The sequence below is a fragment of the Taudactylus pleione genome, unplaced genomic scaffold (genome assembly GCF_031769625.1).
Source record: "Taudactylus pleione unplaced genomic scaffold, aTauple2 ptg000642l, whole genome shotgun sequence".
Classification (NCBI taxonomy): Eukaryota; Metazoa; Chordata; class Amphibia; order Anura; family Myobatrachidae; genus Taudactylus; species Taudactylus pleione.
Window position 1 is genome coordinate 4,456,459 of NW_028285044.1, and position 26,234 is coordinate 4,482,692.

Here is a 26,234-nt window from a genome sequence, read left to right on the forward strand (position 1 = left end):
GGCAGACAGGCCCTTAACACCACACGCCAATCTTTATTAGTGGGTTCATGTGAACTACCCAAATTTCTCAAAAATCTTTGACATTTGGCTAATTCCTTTTTGGGATCGGGGAAATCATTTATGATGGAATTTAGTTCTGCTCTTGTCCAAGGACAATGCATTACTACTTCCCTCGTGGGCCCTATACCGTTTGCATCTGCATTTCCATTTGGAACAGTTATTGTCCGAATGGGATGCAGACCTGTAGCAATGCTACCTTTGACCTGATTACCTGGCTGGAGGTTTAGTCTGCTGCTACTACGTATGGTATGAACAACTTCCTCTAGGGGTGCAGAGGGCATTAACACTTCCCTTGCAGTTACCGATGGAGATGGCGACACCACTCGTGATTGTGGTGATGCAGCATCTATCATCTGCACAGCATGGGAAATGGCAGACATTACAATAGGCTCATCATCCGCATCATGAACATTTTCTTTATAGTTGCTTAAGAGAGGGTACAAGTTGCTTGTTACATTTTTATGGGTATTTTTGGTAACTGTACTTGCACCTCCATCCACGTAAGGTGGGGGAGGTGAGCGTGAACTGCTGGCAATACTCTCCACAACGCTACCTTGCCGCACGGGCACGCCATTTTGCGGCTCGCCCGTATTGCAATTTAGCGCCGCGGATGTATTTTCTGGCAATGTGCTCACGACGCTAGTTTGCGTCATTTGAACATTTTTAAGCCACGCATCCCCTTCATGCTGCCACAGTTTTAAACATTCAAAATATTTAACCTTTTTCTCTTGGGAGCGCATCAAACTGATGTGATCCCGGACATTGTCTAACACATTTTTATCAAAACTACCAATTCTGGGAAACGGTCTAACACTCTTCCTCGTCATATTAAACCATAAATCACAATACCTTATTGCATAAGTACCGTACTTAGTATGCATGATACGACGGGCTGATCCGATCGGCACCTCCATTAGCTGCACATTATTGTCTAACAACTCTACTGTTTGCGCGGCTCCCATTCTGAGACAACTCCTACGCTTTTCAATAAAGATTTAAACTGGTGAAAGACAATCAAGATACTTTCACTTTCCTGTGGACGATTTAAGTCGGCGGCGCCCACACACCTGGATAAGATTTAGTAAGGCAACTTCCATACCTGGATAAGATTTGAAAAAGGCAACTTCCACACCCGGATAAGATTTCGTAAGGCAACTTCCACACCTATGAGAGTTTATATGTCGGCTACTTTCACGCACCTCTCTACAACAAAGACAACATGTACACCTGCTACTGTGTATAGAACGGTAAAGCTACTTACCGAGCGGCTAGACTAACCCTTGCACCTAGATCTTAAAGGTCATACGGTACCCTTAACTTTGTTCAACAAATATTCACTGTTACACACTTTTTTCCTGCGCAGAAAAATAAACGTTAACCCAGATATTGGTAACAATTGGAAAAAAAAAGTAAACCTCAACGGCTTTGTTAAAACACGTGGCAGCAGAACCGGAAGTGCGTATACGCTATTGTGCGACCAGCCGCATACACAATAATGCGACTACCACACAACCGTATAATGACTTTTTAACTGCATACACAAAAGTGCATCTTTGCTGTGCGCAAAGCTGCAACTCAGCCGCGTATTCAATACTGAAGCACCCCTTTTAAAAGTTAGGTTCTATCAACAAAGGAAAACAAACTTTTTCCTTTCTTGTCCCTGGATTCTAGTAAGCTTCCTTTGCTTACACGAAAATGGATAGCGATTTTTCAGCACAAAGCGGTTACAGGAAAACCCTGTATGTGGCCACTCCACCCTTTGCTGAGATATCGATAGCCGTATGTGCTGTGTGAGTATGTAAGTGACTTCACTCGATGAGCCCCCATCTGATGATATTAAAATGAACCTCTATATACCCCTTACTGTACCTTCTAAAATCCATCCTATAAACCTCTAAGGATGACGCTACATTGGTAACGCAGTCATACAATAAATAGAGACTCCAGACTCAGAACATGTGGTTCCGAAGCACAAAGTATTATTCAAGTAAAAGTACAGTCAGTTACACGCTATGATCTGTGTACAATTTAGTGCAAAGGAATTATACAGACCCCAAGTACAGTATACATACGCATGCGCTCTGGACCAGATCCCGGCATTCAGAAAGAAAACCTCCGTCTATTAGCATTCAGCAAGAAGACTAAAGACCCAGTGTTTGAGCACACATGTTTATACCCCCCCAGAATAGACAGGACAATAGAGAAGTTTCTTGCTTATGCCATTGGTTCCCATGGGGGAACCATCTGTTACAGGCTGCTTCAAATAGACTCAACCCAGCCTCCAACAAATAGGGGTCTCTGCCCACCCACCCACTAACAGTTGTTCATAAAATATACATTTTGTTGTTTGAAGTCTCTGCGATCCATAACTCGAGAATGCATGATGCAATCTCCCCACCGATTACACCGGAATACTGTGGAAAGAGTACGCATCAATACAAATACAAACACGGCTGTCTTAACATGTATAAAACCTTAGTTATCAAATATCTTTATTTCTCAGCATTTAAACTAACTGAAACAACTTAAATCATATACTTTAAAGCTTATTAAACCTTATTTGTGAATATGTAATGTGTGAGTATTCAGGGTTTGATATAAAGACGTATTAATGTATGTATGAGGAAGGGTGCACTTAACTATCACTAAGTGAACATCTTAACAGTGTGACATGTTGAGCCAGATAGTTCCACATGCCTACTCTTTCAGCAGTCCCCCCCACCTGTCCCAAGCTTCAAAAGAAAAAACTCTTTATTCTCCCAGTCTCTTGTGTGAAATGCAAATAGCCCAGCTACAAGAGACAGACCTAAGATGACACTCTAGTCTTTGAAATCATGTCATTGCAGGAAGCCTGCTAATGTAAGGTGTGTATTCGAGCCAGACCACCTGTAGTGAGAGCAGACACTGTCCAGGAAGCTTATCTACACAAGCTAGTTGTCACGTAGTCATTTGCTTTATTCAGCTAATGCAATCAATTTTGGCATACTGTAAAGTCATTTCTGAAATATATCCTTTATAATACGTAAAGTCATGAAATAGGCTTCTGGTGAATCACCGTAACTTGCTAATAGTATTATCGCCACATGTACTAAAGTGTGAGTTTATCTAAAATGACGCTTAGGCGGCCATCTCGCAAAATGGCGTCTTGCGGCCAGTCGCAAGATGGTGTCGCTGCGATTCAATTTTAAACTGATCTTGTCTCAGCCAATAATCTAGTTTCGACAGTCAGCTGCTTTTTCTTGGCTGTGTCTCCTCACCCCCTCTAAAGCCTATTTCATGTTGGCGGACTGGTGAGCAACCCTTCCTCTGCTAGAGGGACAATAGACCCCTCATTGCTGGTCGGCTGGCCGTCCACACTACTCCATTGCTGATGTACTGCTCTGAAATGACAGTCATCATACTACACCACTGTCTCCCACACCTCTTCAGCTGTAGGGGCCATCAGGTACGCTTTTCTACCTCAGACTGTAGAGTGCTCCCCCCTTTCTTCCTACATGCCACAAGTTTCTCTTGGTGTCTTCTAATATTTGCCTCAACTACTGTTTTCCGTTGTCAGGATTTCTCTAGTTATCATCATGGAGAAGTTTGTAGCCAAACAAACCAGGGGCCTCAAAGGAAATCAGGCTAATAAAGAGAAAGACAAATCTGCTTCAAATATTGAGGTGGCTTCCCCTCCTGCATCTAGATCCAGCGGAAGACCAAAGGCTCTTCCCTCCGACTGCTTACATTAGGCCTGATTCATTACCGATCACAACTGCGATTACGCACGCAACCAGCCGATTGTTGCATTCTGCGCATGCGTATGCATCACAGCGCACGTGCGTGAACTGTCCACTGTGATCGGGACTGCGATCACAGTGACTACACAGACCCATCGCAGAGTGATTGACAGGAAGTGTCGTTTGTGGGAGGTGACGTGGGTGGGATTGGCGAAATGCAGGCGTGCCAGTGCATTTGAACGCCGTTGCAGGGGCGTGCATAAATTATCCACTGCGATGCCTTATGCAGCTTGAGTACTCATAGCGTGCGATGCAGTTAGCAATTCCTGAGTAAGGTCAGAGCTTGTGCAAGTGTGCGTGAGGCTGCGATGGTACTCGATGTTACCGATGGTTTCTCAATCTTGCTAAGGATTACAGATGTGTGTAAGGTAAAGTGGGTGTCCTTATGTTGTGCTGCGATGGCATAGCAATCCCAATGGATTAGCATACTATCGCAGTGAGACTGCGTGAGTAATCACAATTGAGATCCGTAAAGAATCAGGCCCATTGTGCGAAGCCCTCTCCATCCCTGCATAACACGCACAAAATTAATGAAATTTCTAATTTATTAGATCGAAAATTAGCACCCATTAAAGATTTGGTGTGCTCAGCCTTGACACAACTTAATCAACATAAACACCATCTAACGGAGGCATAACAGCAAATTTCTAAATGTGAAGATGAACTATAGGAGGCACAAACTTGGAGACAAGTTGGAGTACTTAGAAAACAGAAATCGCAGAAATAATGTTCGTCTCATTGGTCTCCTTGAATCTGTTAAACTCAAAAATTTGATGCCACTGGTTTCCTATTGGCTACTTGGCGAGTTGGGCTGTGCTTTATCTACAGAGTCACTAGTTAAAGGGTAAAGGATCCATTGTGTGGGTTGCAGACCTCCTCCAATCATTCTGATAATATTGAATTATGCTAATAAGGTCCTGCTATTGGAGGCCTATAGAAAGCACTCTGGACTCACTTACAATAGTGATTGACTTGTACTATTCGAGGACTTCTCCTATATGGTGGCAATGAAGAGGATGGCATTCTCGCTAACTTGCAAGCATCTTTTAGAATTGGGTCATCTCTTCGCAGTTTTGCACCCGGCAGACCATTTCTTACGGCAGAGCTGTGAGTATCACATGTGGGAAAACCTTACTTCTTTGGCACACCTAATGCTGTCAAAAATTTCTTGGACTCTCTCCCTGTAATATCCTCTCATGGCGATGCTGACTAATTTGCTTCTGATGTTACATGTTTACCCCTTGTATCAAGCTAATGTTTTGGTCCTTTCTATTGCTGATTTTTCTATTTGATGTGTTATCATATTATTCCTTGATATACCTCACAGCTGCCCCCTCTGTGATTAAGTACTCCCTTATTCCCTCCCTTCCACCTATTTCTCATCTCCCTCACTTCTGCCCGCCACCCCTTCCCTCTTTCCCTTCTTTTTCCTCTTTTTCACACCTGTTTCATTTGTCTCTGATTTATAGGCAACACTGTTGGCTGCCCGAGTTGGTCCACAATGTTTATTTTCTTATTTAAATTTCATGTGTAGATTATTTATGTTCCAATCCCTCACATGGTGCTTGTTACCAGTATTGAATTTACCTTGCTTGCTGGGATAGGCAAGATTTTTTCATTGCTAACTTTCATGTCTTTCATGTGGCCTATGGTAGGAGTAAGGTTAACATGAGTACTGTCTTGGTTTGCCCCGTATGTTGATGACTGCTATAAATTATGTAACTTGGAATGTGGAGGGTCTCAACATCTTGCTAAAATGGAAAAAAGTGCTTCATCACCTTCGACGCTTTAAGCCAGATGTGGTAGTTCTGTAGGAATCACATTGGCGATCATCTGACCATGACATGCTACATGACAAATGGATCGGTGATTATAAGACAGTCTCCTTCACCTCCAAGCACAAAGGAATGGTTATACTGTTTGGTAAACACCTGCAATATCAAATTCGGGAGAGCCTAGCTAATCCAGAGGGCAGGGCCGGCTCTAGGAGTGTTCGACCAGTGCAGTCGCACAGGGGCGCCACCCATAGAGGGCACACCCCTCCCCAACATCCCGATTTCAGTGGGACAGTACTGTCCCGCTGTTACCACCGGTGGGCCGAAGTGGTCTGTGGTCAAATCGGGAGGTTGGGGACCCCCACGGCTGCAGCTGTGCGGCGGTGCCGGACCCCGGAGTCTGAATAAATGCTGCATGCATGTGTGCGGCATCTATTCAGTGATGGGAGAGGGTTGGGGAAAGCCCAGCAAGTGAGGCTTACCCCAAGCCAGACATTATTTGGAGGCGTGCCTTACGGGATTTAAGAGCGCCTTATTAAAAGCAGGCACAGGGTGCTCCGACCCCTGGAGCTGGCCCTGGCAGAGGGTCATTTTTAGTTTGTTAAATTTTTTCTCATTAGGACCATGTACACTATAGCAACAGTTTATGCTCCTACTAGTCCTAACACACATTTTTTCTCTTGATTTCTTTGCTAGTCTTCAAGATTGGGCGGAAGGTGACATCATTTTAGGTGGAGACTTTAACACAGTTAAATCCCTTGGGCTGTACAGATCATAGGATATAGTTAGGGACCAGGGAGTATCATCTTCCTTGAATCTTTTTGCTAACAACCTACAGCTGTGTGATCCCTGGAGATGCCAACATCCCACATTGAGGGAGTATACTTTCTATTCCCACCCTCATCACAAGTCCTCCCTTATTGATTTTTGGCTAATTCCTTCTTCCCTATTCCCACGTTTAATAAATTCTGGTGTAGATGTGATAGCTATTTCAGATGATGCACCTGTCTGGTTCATCTTTGCTGTACAATCCCCCATTACTACCTCCTATAATTGTAGATTTCTAGCTTACTTGGAAACGGCTGACTTTAGAACACACTTAAAACGTTCTTTCTTCAATTATGTGGATGACAATCTTGAACACATTGATGATATTAATTTGTTTTGACCGACTTATACAGATGCTAGGAATCTTCCAGATACATTGTGCACTGAAAGAGCTCAATTTAATATTGATCACCTATGCAACCATTATTTTGGCTGGGGCAATAAACCTGGCAAGCTACTGACTAATCTGGTTAGGAACTATTCTGCCCCATCCCGTATTTTAGGTTTAACATCCGCTACTTCTCAGTATATAACTGACACAAAATGCATTTCTTACGAATTTCTACAATATTATCAGACCTTCCTGATGACCAGGCATGAGCAAGCACTTTCTTCATGAGGCTGGGTTACCTACTCTCATGGACGATGATAGAGCCTCTTTGGGGTAATTATACTAATATACTAAAGTGAGAGTTTTTAGAAATAGAGATGTTGTGTCACAAGTCTCGGACGGATTGTGGATGCGGCACGTATTAGGGAATTGGCTAGACCTAAGCCTAAGGCGCGGAGTCTAATGTGCTGGCGGTATTCACCAGGGACCCTCGCAAGAAAGTATGGACTTGGCTGCGGCCGACACACAGGTCGTGGCCCTCAGGATAGGTTCCCCTATACAGGTGCTGGTGAACACTGGATGAAGTGCGGGAGAATAAACGTAGTCAACAGGCCGGGTCAATACCAACAGACGAGACAGTACCAAGGAGCAGACGTAAGCGGGTCACAGGCAGTAGCCAAGGTCAGAACCAGATATCAGATGCAGTACAGAAGGGTCAGACGAATTCAGAGTCACTAGCAAGCCAAGGTCAAGATCAGGATAACAGGTAACGACAGGAACGCTGGCGTACGTTATGGAGCCTATACTCCTGCACCTGTGTGCTGCCAGAAACTCCCTCTTATAGGGAGGACTTGAAATCCCGTGACAAACACGATTAGCGTTTGGCGCACCTGCCCCTTTAATTCTAGAACAGGATGGTGCGCGCACTCCTAGGAGAGCTGTGGCCGCTTGTCACAGCCGCTGGAGGGAGCCGGAAGCATCGGCAGCGGGCACCCTGAACTCCTCGCCCGCTGCCTGACAGTCCAGTGTCGCCGGAGATGTTGCTATGGGCAACATCTCCACTTCTTAAAACTGTCACTTTAGTAAATATACCCCTTTAATTGAACCAGTCACGGAACTATAAATTTAGCATTTAATTAAGTCCCTTCAGAAAGGTAAAAAAGGTAAGTTTATTGGCCACCCATCTATTGCCATATTTAACCTCACTGTTTATCTCCATTATAGAGTGAAATGGCCCCCTGCCTGATTTTAACATGGCCAAAATTATCGTTCTGCCCAAGCCAACAAAGATTTTACTCTTGTACAATCATACCGCCCGATAATTGTTAAACCAAGATATAACTATTTACTGGACTCATTTCCATGAGGTCGTAGACAATTCTATCTACACTTTTGCTCCCAGCTCAAACTGGATTTGTTAAGGGCCATACATTGGTGTATACTGTTCGCCTGCTAGTAGCTGCCATGACCAGATTACATATGGATGGCAACAAAACTGCTGTTGTTGTTAGTTGCAATGCTGGTTAAGCATTCGACTGTGTTTCCTGGTCACGTCTCTAATACACTTACAGTGTACTGGTCCGGATTTAATAAGAATTTTCCAAATGTTCTATTGTCAGCCGACTGCTATCTTAACTATCAATGGTTAGAATATTCCTTCTTTTTTATTAAATATGGGTACCCGGCAATGCTGCCCACTGTCCCCTCTGCTGTTCAATCTAGCCCTCAATCCTTTAATTAGAAACTTTATTAAAGACACTAGGTGAAAGGGGATAGCCATAGGAGCTTAGGATATTAAATGATGCATTGCTTTATGTTAGAGTACCGAAGGATTCCCTCTCTGCTAGATACACTCCATACCCTTCACCGCTTTTATGGTATCTTGATTAATATGTCCAAGATCGAGGCTTGAGCACTGAATGTGGATGCTAAAATAGGCTGGGGTACATCTTTTCCCTTCCAATGGGCTGCAGGTTCCATTAAATACTTGGGTTTACATATACCATCCCACCCTTCCTAATTATATTATGGGCAAATAAACACCCACGCATTTCCTTGCTCAAACTGCAGCAACTCCCTACTCTTGGAGGTATTAACCTCCCTTGTATACACACTAGCGGCTAATTATCACTACGCACTAGACTGGATAGGAGGTATTGATAAATTTACAACAAGACAGTGGAACAAAATTTTAGTCTGCATATTAATTTAACATATTACTATCAGTGAAGGAGTAGATCAAGCATGTAAATGTTTTCCTTGCACAGTCAGGTGATTCTGGGGAAGCCTGTTTATGCTGCAGAATAATATTTGTAATGGCACAATCAGAAAGAATGCTCCTTTGTCTCGTTTTGCCTCCAGTGTTGCAGTTGCAGTACCTAGTTGGAGAATTTGTTTGCTTCCTGCTGCATTCATTGTGCCACTGCCAGTGTTCTGCCTGTCTCAGTTCCGGTAATCTGACCACTACCTGCAGTATGTTGCAGTACCTCCTCCACCAGAGTCCCCAGTCAGCACCGGTACTAGGTTCCCATTCCTCAGCATCTCTGGAGTTGTGCTCTGAATACCCGGTGGGGTTAAGCTTTCATTTCTTTTTGTTTTTGGATCTCCATCCTCTGCATCATCCTGCATAGGTAGAGACATTCATGAACAAGTACCTCCTTCATCCAGCCTCATTCCAATATCAGGAAACTGCACACAGGGACTTCCTTGCACCCAGTCCGGGTCTACTTCCCACTCCGGACATGACAATGTTAAAGATACCTTTACATGCTTGATCTACTCCTTCACTGATAGTGAGTAGGGTACGCTTAATTTTAATTCCGGGTGTATACCCATGGTAATCACTCCAGGTGGTCGGGATCTCCATAAAGAAACCTTGATATGCATGATACCGCTCAATAGTGTGTGAGTTGGGGTATGCCTCATTTCTCAATATCACTGTGATCATATTGCCTCATTGTTATAGACATTTCTGCACATATATTGTTTGTGTTTCTTTTTATATTACACATATATGAGAAAAAGAATGAGTGGAAAGAAGAAGTGATCTACCACCGTCATTGGCAACGTAATCATAAAGAAGGGGCCTATTGTATCATTTCTTTAATTTATTATTTTAGCGTCTTGGTTGTTGTCCATCCAATTCCTTTTGCTTCTATTAGCATCCTGGTACAACCTAGAAACTTTGGCTACAGGATCCTCTCCTTTTTAGTACTATTTTATGAGTCATAGAGATGGAGAAACTTTCCCTCTCGTCTTGCACATACAGTATTGTGAGGATGATTTTTTTTTGTATTTACCTATTTGGTAGCTACTCTGTTACTTAGACTTATATGTAATCATGTTTCTCCCTTACTACCCAATTTTTTGCAAAAACAAGGGTTGGAATTTTCCCCCAACCTATGATTGTTATACATTTTATTTTGTATGAACCTTCGATTAACACATTTCCAAAAAAAAATCTGAAAGAATTTAGCAGCAGTTCTTCTAGCCAGGGGTATCTAATTACTGTGCATCCTGCCTTTAGTGTCAGTACCATGCCCCAGGTCACATTATAGAAGTCTGCTTGTCCCATTACCTATTATTAAGGTCCCAGTTTAGAAAATAGGTATGGAATTGGTTGGACCTTTAATAAAGTCTGCTCGGGGTCATCCATATATTTTTTTGGTAATGGATTACAGAAGTGATACCATTGCACAATATGTCAACAGAGACATTTGCTAAGGAACTAGTACATGTCTTTAGCAGAATGGGAATACCTAAGGAAAACCTAACAGATAACCTAACCCCATTTATGTCAAGAATCATAAAAGAGTTGTTCCATCTGATTTTGGTTAATCAGCTAAGTACCTCCGTGTATCACCCTCAGACTGATGGTGTAGTGGAGTGGTTTAACAAAACTTTAAATAATTTGCTAAAGAAACTGGTGGATAAAGATGGGAAAGATTGGGATTATTTGTACCCTATTTATTGCTGCCCATTAGAGAGGTTCCACAATCTTCCATGGGGTTCTTGTCTTTTGATATTCTGTATGGGAGACATCCAAGGGCAGGGGCGGATTGGGCAACTAGGAGATCAAAACACTTCCCACTGGACCGGAGCACTCCCTCATCAGATTAAAGGGAAGAAATCTCTCAAAGGGCCGCCCACCGCCGATTGAATTGGCAGTTATTGTCAGGGACTGCTGATCTGATCAGCGGCAATGGCCCTCTGTCAGTGAACTATTCTCTGAGCTGTGTGAGGGGGTGTCTGGGTGTTGGTAGTGTATGTGTGTCGCATAATGTGTTATAAAGGCCATTACTGCGTGTGGCATAATGTGTTATAAAGGCCATTACTGTGTGTGGCATAATGTTATCCTATTTAAAAAAAAATATTTCCTTCTTTTTTTCGGGGGGGGGGGGGGGCGCAACTGGGAACTTTTACCCTGAGCTCCACGATGCCTGGAGCTGTGGAAAATGTGGGTGGAGCTATTGTGGGGGTGGAGCATCATTTTTTTTTTAAATTGTCAGTTTGGGTTGTGGGGATGGGTGTTATTATAACATGGCAATCTATAATATAAATTATATGATACCTAGCCCTGCCTCAGCTACTTCAGTATGATCCTCTGTATGATAAATAAATACCCTCATGGCAACACACACACACATATGCCCCAACCACCTCCCTCTCATTCATATACACCAGCCTTGCCCATCCACCATGCTCCACAATGTCTAGAACCGGCCCTGATCATGATGGATTGCATTGCTCTACACAATACATTTTGCTGTGGAGCCCAACAATGTAGTGTTCAGCTTCTTCTTGGATATCTTGCTGTAGCTGAACGTCCTGTGCTTCCCCTGTGCTGTAGATACTCCTCTCTTCCATTAGAGATGAGCTGTTTGATTTCTCTGGAAAACGAACACACCCAAATTCAGGGGTTATGAGTAAATCCGAGGTCTTCCCACCAAAACATCATCTTACCGGAGTCGGTTCTCATGTGTTTGGATTGCATATAAAAGCCCCTCCCTTGTGATCTTGGGCCATTTCACACAGGAGAGCGGAGGGAATAGGTGTGGGAAAGTTGGCTGGAACACAGGGCCTGATTCAGAGCCGGACGCTATTTGCATTCGCTCGTTCAGAAAAAGGGGCCGGCTATTTAAATTGAGCGCTCGCTCTTTGCGGTCTATTGACGCCTCTATGTCTGAGCGAGCGAACGAAACATGCGCTCGCTATTTTGTAAAGACGCCCCCTGGCCACTCGCATCATACATCATCTCCTCTATTTATTAGATTAATTGAGTACATCGAAAGGCGTCTGAACTGCTCGCAGTGCTTGTGGTTGGATTTTCCTACCGCAATCATGCGAACAGTTCAGGCTAAAAGACAACCAAGTGATGTGGTCGATGATGCTGCTTTGTTAATTATGCACACCCTTAAAACGCCCGTTTGGACCGTTTGGCACGCCTTGCGTTCGGATCACCACTCCCCGTTTTCAAGCATCTTCCCCTGTTACCACCCACCAACGCCTCATCCTGTCACTCACTTTTGCGAGTGCTCGATTTCCGACCGCAATGACTGGATGGCGCATGCGCATTATGAACCATACCCATGCGCAGTTGTGTGAACATCGCTCGGAGCGAACGAGCGGCCGCTTATGAGCGGCTCTGAATCAGGCCCACTGTGTTGAAAAAAAAGCTGTCAGGGCGCCATTAGGACTAGGAGGGGTAGGTACAGATGTGTCCACCTACATCTAACCTCCTTGCTGCCCTTCTAGTTGTGCCATGCTACTCGGTAGGGCTGAGCATCCTTTTGTGCGACCTTTTCCCCTAAGATGCATCTTATAGGCAAAGTGATGCGAATAGGATGCACAAGTAGACTCTGCTGTTTAAAATGATATGTGGAATGCCTATATTCTGTGTGCGACTGTGGCTGTATCTGCATTCGAAAATACTATGTTACAGTGTCACAGTTGCTGACACTGTAACGTAGCATTTTACATGCAGATATAACCGCAGTCGCACTCAGAATATAGCCATGCAGTATATCACTTTAATCAGCAGAAGCTGCTTGTGTGTCCTATTTACATCACTTTGTGAATAATATTTTAAGCTACCAAGTCAAGATACTTAAACATATTTAAGATTCTTTTCTCCATATTAATTATAATATTGTGTGTCTATTATAGCTCAAGGGGGTGCTGGATTGTTGGATGAGGCATTACTGTCTCAAGCGGAACAAGGAGTTATCTCATTTACAGGTGAGAAATAGAAATTGTTTTATTTGTTCAACTGGATAATGATGGGTTATCTGCTGAGTCGTCTGTAGATCTCTTCTACCAATTATTGAAGTTGAGACGTAGAGAGGTAGATATTGCACTTCATGGTCAATTCCACACCGAATACCACTGAAGAAACAAATCCCACGAGGATTCCGAGTGAGCAATATCCCCACCATTGGCAGGAATAATCTGATCTTTTGTAATAGGTGGTGCAGCATATTCAACAAATGCTCACTAGATCTTATCATGATTGTGGTTGAGGAGGTGGGTAGAGAAATAAGGCAGAAATAGAGGCATTCAGTATAACAGCAATACCCTCTCTACGGGAGGATAAAACCAATAATTGGCTTGAGAGGCTACAAATTCAGGCCGAAGTCTATAAGTGATAATTAATTGCAATCAAAAGAAAGAAATTGGAATCTATTGCTGCAGATTATAAGAACCATACCTTTTATGGCTCTTGTGTGACACTGCATTTAATAAAATACAAAGGTCAACCCGGAACTTTAGATGAAGACACATACCACAGTTCCCAACTGAATCAGGGATATGGAAAACAGAGACCAGATCAATTGGTTTTTATACAGCGGTACAGATATCAATATGGACCCTCCAGAACCTGAAGACTCATTGGCCATAAGAAGATGAGGCCAGAGAAATAGACTCTAGACCTTGTATTCAGTTTGTCTGATTACCGGTAGGGTGATGTTGAAAAGAGATTATTGTCCAGAGGACTTTCCTTTGTTGCAACCCACAGACAAAATGGTCTATAATTCAATCAAATGCATTCTAAGTTTGGACGAAAGCAATGTGTACATGATTTCTTTGGTGATAAAGATAGCTCTTAAAGAACCAATATCTTTAAAAAGCCATCACAATTTGATACCATGACATCCAACGCTAGTATGAAAACTTACTTAAGATTAATTTCCAGAGATATAACTTGCACTACCCCTCTGAAAATGTATAACATTTCAATAGAGGAAAAAGAAGCATTAAAGCGCTTAAGAGCAAATTAACATATAGGGCCTGATTCAGAGCCGCTCGCTAGCGCTGTGCGCTCGCAAGTGGCCCGATGGTTTGCGAAAGCGCATGCGCACGCTTCGTTCTGCGCTTGCACAAACAACTCTGTGCGATCGCAGCCCGCTTGCTCGCCCAACAAAGACAGCCCAGTGAAATGAGTGACAGGAGAGGCCGTTTGTGGGTGGTAACAGGGGCAGGACACTAATAACGGGGGAGTGGAGGTGCGAACACAGGCGTGCCTCGATGTTTCAACGCCATTTTTAAGGCGTGCATAATTAATAGGCAGTGTCATAGTACACGTCACATGTCTGTTTTTTACACTAAAGTCCTCGCAGTGCTTGCGGGAGGGTAAGTCAACCACAAGCGCTGCGAGCCCTTCCGATGGTCCTCGTACCAATGTTTTAATACACTTCCTGGAGATGACTTGCGCTAGTGGGTATCTCAATATACGCTAATGGGTGTCGGCTCTCGCACAGCCAAAGTGGGTGGCTTATGCCTTGGCGAGCGATCGCTTCGCATGTCATCACCTTGACAAATTAGCATACGCTGGATGAGAGTAATTGCATCTAGCGAGCAGGTCTGAATGAGGTCCATAGTAATAAGACCAGCTGATAAAGGTGGCGGGATAATTGTACAGAATTGGATGGACTATGACGATGAATTAATGAGATAACTGGGAGATGAATCCACCTATAGCAAACTTGACCACAACCCCATAAATCAAATCAAGACAAAAATAGATCAAACCCTCAACAGAAGTCTTCAGAATGGGTGGCTTGATGAGGCCACATTGGCAATGGCATATTTGACAGTTGACAAACCAAAATGTACTATTATTTATACACTACCTAAAATCCAGAAATTATTACAAATACCACCTGGAAGGCCAATCATCTCGGCAAAGGATTCACTTCATCCACTGGCAATATACTGTATGTGGATAGCATATTACAACCAATAGTGTGTAAAAGTACTAGATTTATCCAGAATACTGGAGATTTCCTTCTGCAACTTAATAAAATTGAGGTTCTACCAAAAAGATCCTTTTTAGCTACACTTGATGTGTGTTATGCACCACAATAAGGGACTGGATAATTTAGGAAAACACTTGCTTCAACTACTACTTCTGGTCCCCCTGCTGAATTTATGGTAGAACTGGCTAACCTAGTCTTATGTAATCAGGGCTGGCATCAGAAATTGTGGGGTTTCGGGACTGACAAAATAGGCAGGGGCCCTCCTGGGGGTGGAGCTGTGGAAAATGTGGGTGGAGCTATTGTTGTGGTGGAGCATCAATTGGTGCGTAAACCATTTTTGTTTTAAATTGTCAAAGTTTGGGTTGTGGGGATGGGTGTTATTATAACATGGCAATGTATAATATAAATTATATGATACCTGGCCCTGCCTCAGCTACTTCAGTATGATCCTCTGTATGATACATAAATACCCTCATGGCAACACACACACATATATGCCCCAACCACCTCCCTCTCATACATATACACCAGCCTTGCCCATCACCTACATTTCATGCACACGTATACAGCCACCTCCTTCTGACAGATATATATACCTCAGTCCTGCCTCACCTCTGTCAGCCAGAGTTTCCCAGTGTAGACATAATGTTACCTTCTCTCTGCCTAATGATAAATGTGATGCTTCCTTGTGTTCCTATGTAATTGTTTGTCCATATTGTCAGTTGTTTTCTCTTCTCAATGGTAGCAGTCATTTTGTTGAGGACATTTTTATACAGATATCCTCCTTTGCAGCTGCAGAGGCAGGCCCCTTCTCTGTCCGGGCACATGACTGCAGTACTGGCAGTCCCACCCTGATGGCAGACATGTATGTAATAATTATTTTATTTATAAGGGCACTTATTACTGCAACGGTAAGGTAGAGCCATGGGGTCGAACTTAGGACCTGATTCAGTCCCGCTCGCTAGGATGCATTTGCTTGTAGCTGGACGATTTTTGCATTATGCGCATGCGTACGCATCGCAGTGCACTTGCGCGAACCAGTGCGAGAGATCGAGAAGTGTTCAGCTCGCTGTGCATAGACTGCCCAGCAGAGTGAGTGACAGGAGAAGCTGTTTGTAGGTGGTAACAGGGGCTGGCCATTAAAAACGGGGGAGTGGAGGTGCGAATGCAAGCGCGCCTGAGCGTCTCAACGCCATTTCAGAGGCATGCATAATTAAGAGGCAGCGTCATAGTACACGTCACCTGGCTGGATTTTACACTGAAGTGCTTGCAGTGCTTGCGGTAGGGTATAGTCTGCCACAAGCGCTGCGATCGGATCCGATGGTACCCGATGTACTGATGGTTGCATACACTTCCTGGAGATGACGTGCGCAAGTGGGCATCTTAAGACAGACTGGTGGCCATCTACATACACAAAGTGATCGCAAGCCAAGACATAGTGGACATGCTAATGCCTTGCCATGTAATCGCCTGCCTCCCGAAATTTGCATACGTATCGAGCGAGCATATGCATCTAACGAGCGGGTCTGAATCAGGTCCTTAGCCCCTTCGTATGCCAACCTCTTTATGTCAACCTTTGAAACAATGCTGAAATTACCTTTTTATGGTGAATGGATCCTCCTGATGAAATCCTAAGTAATTGAATGGACGAAACATGTTGACGTCTTCCTCCTGTTTGTCACACTTGTGTAGTTTGTTTGTGGAACCAAGCTGGAGACACTGGTAGGTGAGAGTTCAGGAGCACGAGCTATAAAACTGGACAGTCTAATGCAGCTGCGACTCATGAGATAGAATGCAGGATTAGAGGAAGCTGACCAGTACCAAAAAAGTTGGCTGAGACACAGGACAGAGGTGCGGAGTCTAATTGCTGGTTGATTTCACCTAGGACCCCCGCAAAGGGATTTGAGCTTAGCTGCACCAAACGTGCATGTCGCGTTACTCTGCTTAGGTTTTCTGCACTGGTGACTGACTGTAACTAGCATGGAAAGACTCAAAAAGCAGTTTGACTAGATAGCCCTGAGATGGAAACGGACTGGATTGCACCAGGATGGAACCAGACTGGATTGCACTGGGATAGAACCGGATTGGATAGTACTGGGATGAAACCAGACTGAATAGCACCAGGATGGAACTAGATTGGATTGCCCCATGGAAGTACCCATATAGATTCACAATGAAAATACATTTGGGGAGTATAAAAAGCTGTTTTAAGCTTCTCACATGGTACAGGTGTATTCACTACTTTCACTGTGACAACATTGGAAGTCTGATTGACTTATTGCACTAGAAGGCACACTGTCATTATTGTTTACAGATTGATGACCGATATGAACCATTGGATTTGAACCAAGAGATGACAGCTGAAAAACAGGGAGTGTTGATATCCAGAGAGGTTTTATCTCTGATGTTAGAGAATGTTTTCACAATTATACACAAGTTTATATTAAGTTGTATGTATTAGCATCACAGCTATCACTATATTGATGTATGTGTCTAAAACAAAAAATAAGCAGTCTTTTTAATTTAATTTATAAATTGTATTGTGTATGTCAAGAAGTGTATGTTCAGTCGAGTGACGCAGCATATATTACTTTTATGTGTGTGGTTATGACCCCCATCACCTGCAGCCCAAAACAATTCTCACAAAGATCTGTTCCTCCTAGTGTGTAAAAACAATTGCAGGTGTTTGTGTAAAAAAAAGAAATTACTGCAAAAAAATTGTATATTGTGTTTTCCTTCCAGTGTAAGCGACGGTGAGCGGTGGTACATAAAGGTACGTTCACTTAGTGTGGTGGCAAATAAGTTGATCAACAGTAGCTTTACTCCTGTCCTGGTGTAGAGAATAAACCAATCATGGATCAGTCGATAGAAGAGCAGGAGCAGCAACCCAGTACTAGTGCTGTGACTGTTGCCAGTGATAGTAGTTCAGCATCTACTAAAGGTGATCAATTAAGGTGGTCCAGCTTCATTTTTAAAACATTTTTGGCAAGTTTTTAGTGCTGAAACACATTCACAAATAGTGAAGTATTCATGTATTAATCAATCAATCAATCAATCAATCAATGCTTTACCTGGCTTCCACTAAATAGTACTCCACCTCTACCTGTGCTGGCATTGGGCCTCTGATCTAGTTCTTGATTAATGAAAACATTCTATAGCATCGTATAGTTTATATTAAACTGCCATCCTGTCTGCCACTGCATTGCCACTCTAGATGTGCTATATTCTTTTTTAAACTGCCATGTGTTTGTGCCGCTGTTCGTTCATTTAGTTTAGCCAGTAAGCTTGCTACAACCTTTGACCAATATGGGTGAAAACAATATTGTGAGCTGTGAAGTGGTTAAAATTGACTGGAAACAACTGGACATTAATGTTATTGAGGTTAATAATACCGTAGGAACAAAAACAGGCCCAAATGACATGAATTTAGCTGTTTTTCTTAATTTTTGCAGAAATCCAGATCGAAAACTAAACCCAAAACACTTGAGGGTGGTTTTGGCAAAACCAAAATATTTGAGGGTAGTTTTGGCAAAACCATAACAGCGGTCCGTGCACATCTCTAAATGCCATACCTCCTAACATTAGAGGTCTTAACAGTGGGACAAAAGGCATAGCTGTGTCAAAATAAGGCCATTGACGTACCCCCAGTGTGCATTTATTACCTTTTTATGTACTATGCTGTAAAGACATCTGCCTCCAATTTACTACAAGAACTTACTGGAATTATCTGTGTATTGACATTTGTAATACAGACAAATCTGTTGATTTATAGGAGATTGAATACTTTTGCAAACCACTGTATTTGTCTCTGTGTCAGTCTACATCTGTTTACAATTACGCAAACACACACTCTACTTGGCCTATAATAGAATAGAGCCACCTTCTCCATCCCACCTGTGAGGATACTGGATTAATGTGTGCATTATTCTTGTCTATTCCATGTCACCGCCTTGAGAAAGGCAGCAATTATAGCTTCCTGAGAGCTCTCCACCCCCTAAACAGTGGGCCCTGATACATTGATCGAACTATTGATTAGTTATGGGGTAACTCTTACCCGCCAGGTGAGGGAGGTTACTGAGCAGGGTCCCATTGATGGCAGGCTGGAAGAAAGCACTGTTGGCGAGCCAGGCACACCTCAACCAGCTCCACATTCATCCTGCAACAGAGTTCAAGAATAGATCATAAAGACTCCAACAACTAACCTAAGTCTCGGGTTTTGGCTCTTTTTATCCCTACAATCAGGCGCAGGGATTGGCTGGCTTCTGAATTCCAGTATGTAAAGCAATACCTAGTTACAAACTTACAACATCGTATATGTTATCTTACATTGACCACACAGTGCCCCACAGCCTTTACTATAAGTGGCAATCAGGACATTTATTGGTCATGCAATTCCATGTCCAAGTGTGAAAGTAAAGTAATTGTGTCCCAGCCATGAAAATGTTGCTAAATAGCCCAGATACATAATTCATTATTGCCACAATATGTGTTGATAGGAAATTATAATTATCAGGTCTAAAATACAATAATTAATAAAAAAAAAGACCCCTAAGTGTGGCCATGCATGCATACACCTACAGAAACAGGCATAACCCAACAACCACTCCCAGGGCCAGCTCCAAGGGGGCTGCACCCTGTGCAGAACGGTAGTCGTTGCGCGTGACCAAAAATGGGGGTACGGCCTAATTACCATAGGACACACCCCCTAAATGATGTTATTTGGGGGTGTGCCCGTATAACACGCCTACCGCTAACACAAGGCTGGGGGCAGCCCTCTTCCTGCACTGAATGGATGCTGCGAGCATGCGCGCAGCATCCATTCCTCTTCTTGGGGTACGGCCCCGCCGCACAGCTGCAGCAGTGGAGGTGCCCAACCTCTTGACCGCCGAAGGGACACTTCACCCCACGGGTGGAACAGCGGGGTAGTGCCCGAGAAACTGGACTATCCCGCTGAAATCAGGAATGGCTGGGAGGGTTGCGCCCTCGATGGGGTGGTGCCCTTGTTCGACCGCACTGGTCGAACATGCCTCAAACCGGCCCTGACCACTTCACTAGTAAGTGGTTTGGCATTGGCAACTTAGCGCAAGTTCGGATCTCATGTATTGGCTATACAAAACAAGCTTGATAGCTAATAACATTCAGTTTTCAAATCTGTACGTAACTGAGCCAAAACCGAACTGCTCATCTCTAGTTTAGAGTAGCAAATAATTACAGAACTGTAAAACCATTTAAAAATAGGTAGCATTTATGACACTTTATCCTGTAGAAACAGGGGCAGAACTATGGGAGACTGGAGGCGCCTGCCGCCGGGGCTTCAGCTCTGTAGGGGCACCTCCTCCATTGTCCACAACATATTCACCCCACTTAGGACTGTAACTATGTACCCGTAGTGTACAGTCATGGTCGCCCAATACATGGCACCCCTTCCCGGCACCTGAGAAGCCACCATACACTAGTGGAGAGCTCCATGTCAGACCATCAGCTGCTGCCTTCATCTATCTATAGCCTGTCTGCATGCGAATTGCTACATTACAGACCTCTGAGGAAACTGCAGGATGACTTTGGGCAGAGAAACGCGTTAGAACATCCTACTTTTCCGTTCCACATGGACACTTGCCACATAAGACTCATGGGTTCCCATCACAGCCGCACTAGACTGCTCAGATATCCACAAGCTGTCTTCACATCGGCTTCACCGGTCCCCGTCACAGCGTGACCAGAGAGCGAGTGGATTGACCCCTCTACCCCGTCATACCACACACAGCCAAGATGGGGAAGAACCTCTGCAGTACAGACTGATCATCGGTTTTCCTCCACATGGCCACCTTTCAGAGCGGAATTCCGGACACTGCCTGCTGCACGCACGAGGACTGGACCAGGAGGATTACTGACCCAATGTGCACAGACCGGTCAGTAAATACCAAAAATCAGCTAAGTACCAACTGAATATTTACAAATAAGGTAGGTCACCATGCTCTTCTGGGTTAACCCTTGCTATTAACCTGCCCGATTGGGATATATTTACAACATCACAAGTGCAGGGACATCATTAAGGAAAGCACTTGTTTATGGACTGAACTTTCCGACCCTTGCTGATTAATTTATTTGGAAATCGAATCATCTCCTTCCCTATGTGAATGATCACATTAGTTTCCACTAAGAACAATAGTTACAGTGTACACCACTCTTGAATCACTGTTACATATTTTTTAACATTTAATATCAATATGTTGCTGTCCTCATTCATCTCAATTATTTGAGGCCAAGGTGATCCATTCCATTAATATTGTGCAACTTATGTGTATTTTATGTGTACTTTATGTTTATACCTATTTCTTTCAATTTTAATTTTTATATTAAATTTACATGAATTCTATTTGCGCTCCCTCCCTTTGTATTTTTGCTACATTACAGTGTCAGTGGCTGTGACGAGAAGGGGGGGGCACCAAATTAAAACTTGTCTCCAGGCATCTGGAATGAACTTATGCCACTGTGTAAAAATGGTATATTTCACAAAGAGTCTCCAAATATATCCATAATTTTCCAAATATTTAGTCTTATGTATTTTATTTACTCCTTTCCCCTCACCTTAGCTCACTCATGTTGGTACCCTGGGGTCTGTTTCCATAGCAGCTAATCAGTACTTCATTTGTGGGTCAGTGCAACCACGCACGCTTTGAGGCATCACTGTGCAGACAGCAAGCGGCACAGTAAAGAAGATTGAGGGGATAACTCATTATTCATTATGTCTTGAGAAAACAGCAAACTCATGGGTCACTAAACAGATCTATGTTTTAAGGAACACAGGCTTCTTTTTTTTTTTAATTTGTAGAATGATAAAAAAAGGACAATTATAAAGTGAAAACAGAATATGAAGGGTTTACTGTGATCTCCGCATACACTTCCATTATGTAGGTGCCCAGTAAGAAGGGATTTTTTAAAATTTGAAAGGAACTAAAATGTTTCCTCCCCATGTGCAATGTCCTGGCTGACTGTCTCATCGTGGCTGTAGCACAGTTCATATTCAAACACTGAAGATGGGCGGTAGAACTGCGCTCTCGTTGACCAGGGGGTGGTGTGTTGTGGTTTCGGGGTGCTGCACCTTTGTGTGGGAGTACCTTTCCCGCACTGAAAACATATGGGGGTAGGGGGGGTAAGGTGCGCTCTTCCTGCTAGTAATGGTGATCACCATTACTAGCAGGAAGAGCGCACCTTACCCCCCCTACCCCCATATTCAAACACTGACTGTCATCCCAAGTCCTGCCAAACATCAATGGCAGTTGGTGTGGCTCCCCTATTTGAACATTGAGGGAAAGAAATGTATTACTACAGAGGTGAGAGGAAATTGTGTCTTTCCTGAGATCCAGCCTGCCGCTGCCCCTTGTACAGATTTGTCGCTCTCCACACTCATATGCTTCTGCTACTGTATAACAGACCCTCGGGGATCATGTGTCACCATAGTCACCCTGGGATTGTCAGCCACTCATGGCAACTGGCAGCATAAATCTTGTTCGAGCGCTTTTACCCAGGTGAACCGGCCTCTGTCTATCAGCAAGGAAAGATGGCCAGCAAGTGGGAAAAGATTGCTAATAATAAAGATATGGAGCTGTGCATTACTCAAGGGACAGCAGTCTGTCAGAGTTCAGCCGGGGATTGGCCGTCCCTTACCGTCCCGCCGGCTTCCTCTGACTTCCCGGGCAGTCGGGCGGCTCGTGCGGCGACGTGGGAGGTGCTGAGCATTCTCCCTGATGCTGTGTCCCGGGCGGCCTGGTGCACGGGGATCGGAGTTCCTGTCATGGGCGCCACCATGACACTTCCTGCTCTGACTGCTTTTCCTCCCCTGACAGTCTGGCCGGTCAGCTGACGCTGTGGACCAATCAGTGGGCTTCCAGGGGTATATTTCCGGCTCCTGTGTATCAGGTAGTTGCCTGAACAACCATTGTCGCTGCTTGTGTTACTAGTGGTATCTCATTCCAGGTTCCCTTGCTTCCAGTGATCTATTCCTTTGTACAGCTATATCGTCCATCTCACCAGTGCTTTACCACCTCAGCCTGTGTGCAGCTATATCATTCATCTCATCAGTGCTTTACCATCTCAGCCTGTGAGCAGCTATATCATTCATCTCACCAGTGCTTTACCACCTCAGCCAGTGTGCAGCTATATCATTCATCTCACCAGTGCTTTACCACCTCAGCCTGTGTGCAGCTATATTGTCAGTGCGTTATCACCTCGCCTGTGTGCAGTATACCTCTATTCCACCAGTGCATTACCACCGCCACCTGTGTGCAGTATACTATCCATTTCACCAGTGCTTTACCATCACAGTCTGAGTGTAGTTATACGTACCCACCTCTCCAGTGTCATATTCTCTGGCTGGCTCCAGTACCACTACCCACCTCGTTACTGGACTCTGTGGTCTCTACCTACGTGTTACAGTATTGCACCGTGGTGCACTCTTTCTGACCGGCAACCCGGTAGAGTATGTCCGCAGTGCACACTTCCTTGTACCTCAAGTACAGTGTCCCTACATGCCCCTTACTGGCACAGACCCTTTGGGCCACGAGTGTTCGTTTCTCCTTTTTCCCGCAGGCTTTGGTCACCTAGTCAAAGGACCGCGACCTGCTTACGATGTGCAGCTCAAGCCCATATCCCGATTGGTGGGGGTCACTGGCGAACACCATCTCGTGGGTTAGATTCCGCACCTTTGACTAGGTCTTGCCAACGACCAAGACCCGTGGATGCGGAGGTCGTACCTCGCCTCCGTTTCCTCCCGCAGCCTCTGGCCTCAGCTTCCAGAAAACCGCCTCCCAGCGTGACAGTTTGTTCAGGCCCAATGGAAGCTACGGGCTCCCCAGGTACTGGGAATCTCCAGGAGCTAACGGCTCGCATGGATAACCAAGAGGCGGCACAGCAACATGTGGCCCAGTACCTACAGGAATTATCTGGTCAGCTCCTGTCTATTCAGAACACTCTGGCTACTATGTCTCATGCTCCACCTTCTGTCGCTCCTACGGTTTCTCCGGTATTACCTTCGGGGGTCGTTCCTCAAAAATCCCGTTTGCACTTGGCTACTCCCGAGAGGTTCGATGGTATGCCTCAACGATGTTGTGGTTTCATAAACCAGTGTGAGATCCAGTTCGAATGCCTACCCCAGAATTTCCCTACCTCCCGGTCTAAGGTGGCCTATGTAATTTCGTTAATAACCGGGGCAGCTCTGGATTGGGTCTCCCCCTTGTGGGAACGAGCAGATCCACTCGTATCTAGATATGAAGAGTTCGTGACAGCTTTCAAAAGGATCTTCGATGAACCCAGGAGATCCGTCTCTGCTTCTTCAGATTTGCTTTGCGTTTGTCAGGGTACCCGGTCCGTCGGGCAATATGTGGTACAATTTCAAACCCTGGCGTCCGAACTAAAATGGAACGAGGAAGCACTGAAGGCAGCCTTCAACATGGCTTATCTGAGAGGATGAAGGATGAATTGGCATCTAGGGATTTACCTACCGCCTTCTCGGATGTTATATCCCTCTGTATAAAGATTGACCTTCGCCATAGAGAGCGTGGAGATCGTCCTCGGGATCGCCCATCCTTGGGAGGTAATGCCCCTCCTTCCTTCCTTAGCAGTGAGGAGCCGATGCAAATTAACAGATCCCGGTTAAGTACCGCCGAACGGAACCGGCATTTTCAAAATAAATTGTGCTTATATTGTGCTGCTCCGAAGCACATATTAAGGAACTGTCCTGTATTGGCGGGAAACGCGAAACCCTAATTGATGTTGGGAGCATGCAATTGGGGGTTATTTCTGACTCCTCCCAAATAAATGACAGTTTATTGCCTCTGTTGCTTTCCTACCGGTCCAGGACAAGGATGGTTAAAGCCCTTGTGGATTCTGGGGCTGCCAGCAGTTTCATTTCTAAGTCACTGGTTCAGACCCTAGGCATTTCGGTGGTGCCATTGCCAAACAGGTTACTGCTCTCAGGTGTAGATGGCAAAACCTTGTTAGGAAGATCTATTTCCTCTAAAACCCTGCCAGTGTTTCTCCAGATTGGATGTCTGCACCAGGAGACAATTGAATTTTTTGTTCTTCCCGACTAGTTTTAGGCCTCCCCTGGCTACAAAAGCACAACCCTATGTTTGAGTGGTCCAGTATGCAGATTTTATCGTGGGGTCCAAGTTGTTTCCACGGATGTCTCGTCCAAGTACTCCCTGTCCGCACTAATACGGTGTCCTCCAGTGGAAATATAAGCTTCCCCCCATCTGACAAGCCCAAGTGTTCTTCTGTTCCCGGTCTACCAGCAGCTTATCAAGATTTTGCCGATGTATTCTGCGAACAGGCTGCGGATAAACTTCCACCTCATCATTCCTGGGACTGTGGTATTGAGCTCCTGCCAGGGAAGAACCCTCCTCAGGGTCGAACCTACCCATTATCAGTTCCTGAAACAGCCGCTATGGCGACATATATAAAAGAAAATCTAGCTAAGGGGTTTATCCGGCCCTCCAGTTCTCCAGCAGGGGCAGGGGTTTTTTTTGTTAGCAAGAAAGACAGCGGGCTTCGGCCTTGTATTGTCTACCGTGGTCTCAACCAGATTACTGTAAAGAATCGATATCCTCTGCCTCTGATTACGGAGCTTTTTGATAAAGTTTGCGGGGCCTCTTTGTTCACCAAACTTGATCTGCGGGGTGCGTATAATTTAATTCGTATTAAAGCTGGAGATGAGTGGAAGACCGCTTTTAACACCAGAGACGGCCACTTCGAATATCTCGTAATGCCCTACGGACTCTGCAACGCCCCAGCGATATTTCATGGTTACGTGAACGAGATTTTCCGGGATGTTCTTTACAGTTTTGTTATAGTCTGTTTGGATGATATTCTAATTTTTTCCAAGAATTTGCAGGATCATCGCCAGCATGTCCACGAAGTCTTGTCCCGCCTCTGGAAGCATCACCTTTATGGAAAAATATCCAAGTGCCTTTTCGAACAAACTGCGGTACCCTTCCTAGGGCACATAATTTCTGGAAAGACCCTCCGGATGGATCCGGAGAAGTTAAAAGCCATTTCTGACTGGCCGTTACCCAAATCCTTGAAGGCTACTCAACGCTTCTTGGGTTTTTCAAATTATTACCGGCGGTTTATACCAAATTTCTCTACACTGGTGTCACCTATCACAAATCTCACAAAGAAGGGGGCTAATCCCATTCGCTGGCCAGAT

At 44.5% G+C, this 26,234-nt stretch overlaps 1 protein-coding gene across 1 annotated transcript in view; it reads right to left on the reverse strand.

Annotated features, from left to right (window-relative positions):
• LOC148479022 (E3 ubiquitin-protein ligase PHF7-like) overlaps window positions 1-21,630 on the reverse strand; it is a 70,634-nt gene extending 49,004 nt beyond the window's left edge. Inside the window, exons 1-7 of the mRNA XM_088455106.1 lie at window positions 21,617-21,630; window positions 19,163-19,184; window positions 16,626-16,747; window positions 13,090-13,157; window positions 11,526-11,662; window positions 9,260-9,395; window positions 5,398-5,485 (exon numbers count right to left, since the gene is read on the reverse strand). Of these exons, the coding sequence (XP_088311232.1) occupies window positions 5,398-5,485; window positions 9,260-9,395; window positions 11,526-11,662; window positions 13,090-13,157; window positions 16,626-16,747; window positions 19,163-19,184; window positions 21,617-21,630 (587 nt within the window). The remainder of the gene's footprint in view (window positions 1-5,397; window positions 5,486-9,259; window positions 9,396-11,525; window positions 11,663-13,089; window positions 13,158-16,625; window positions 16,748-19,162; window positions 19,185-21,616) is intronic.
• Between the last annotated feature and the right edge of the window lie 4,604 nt (window positions 21,631-26,234).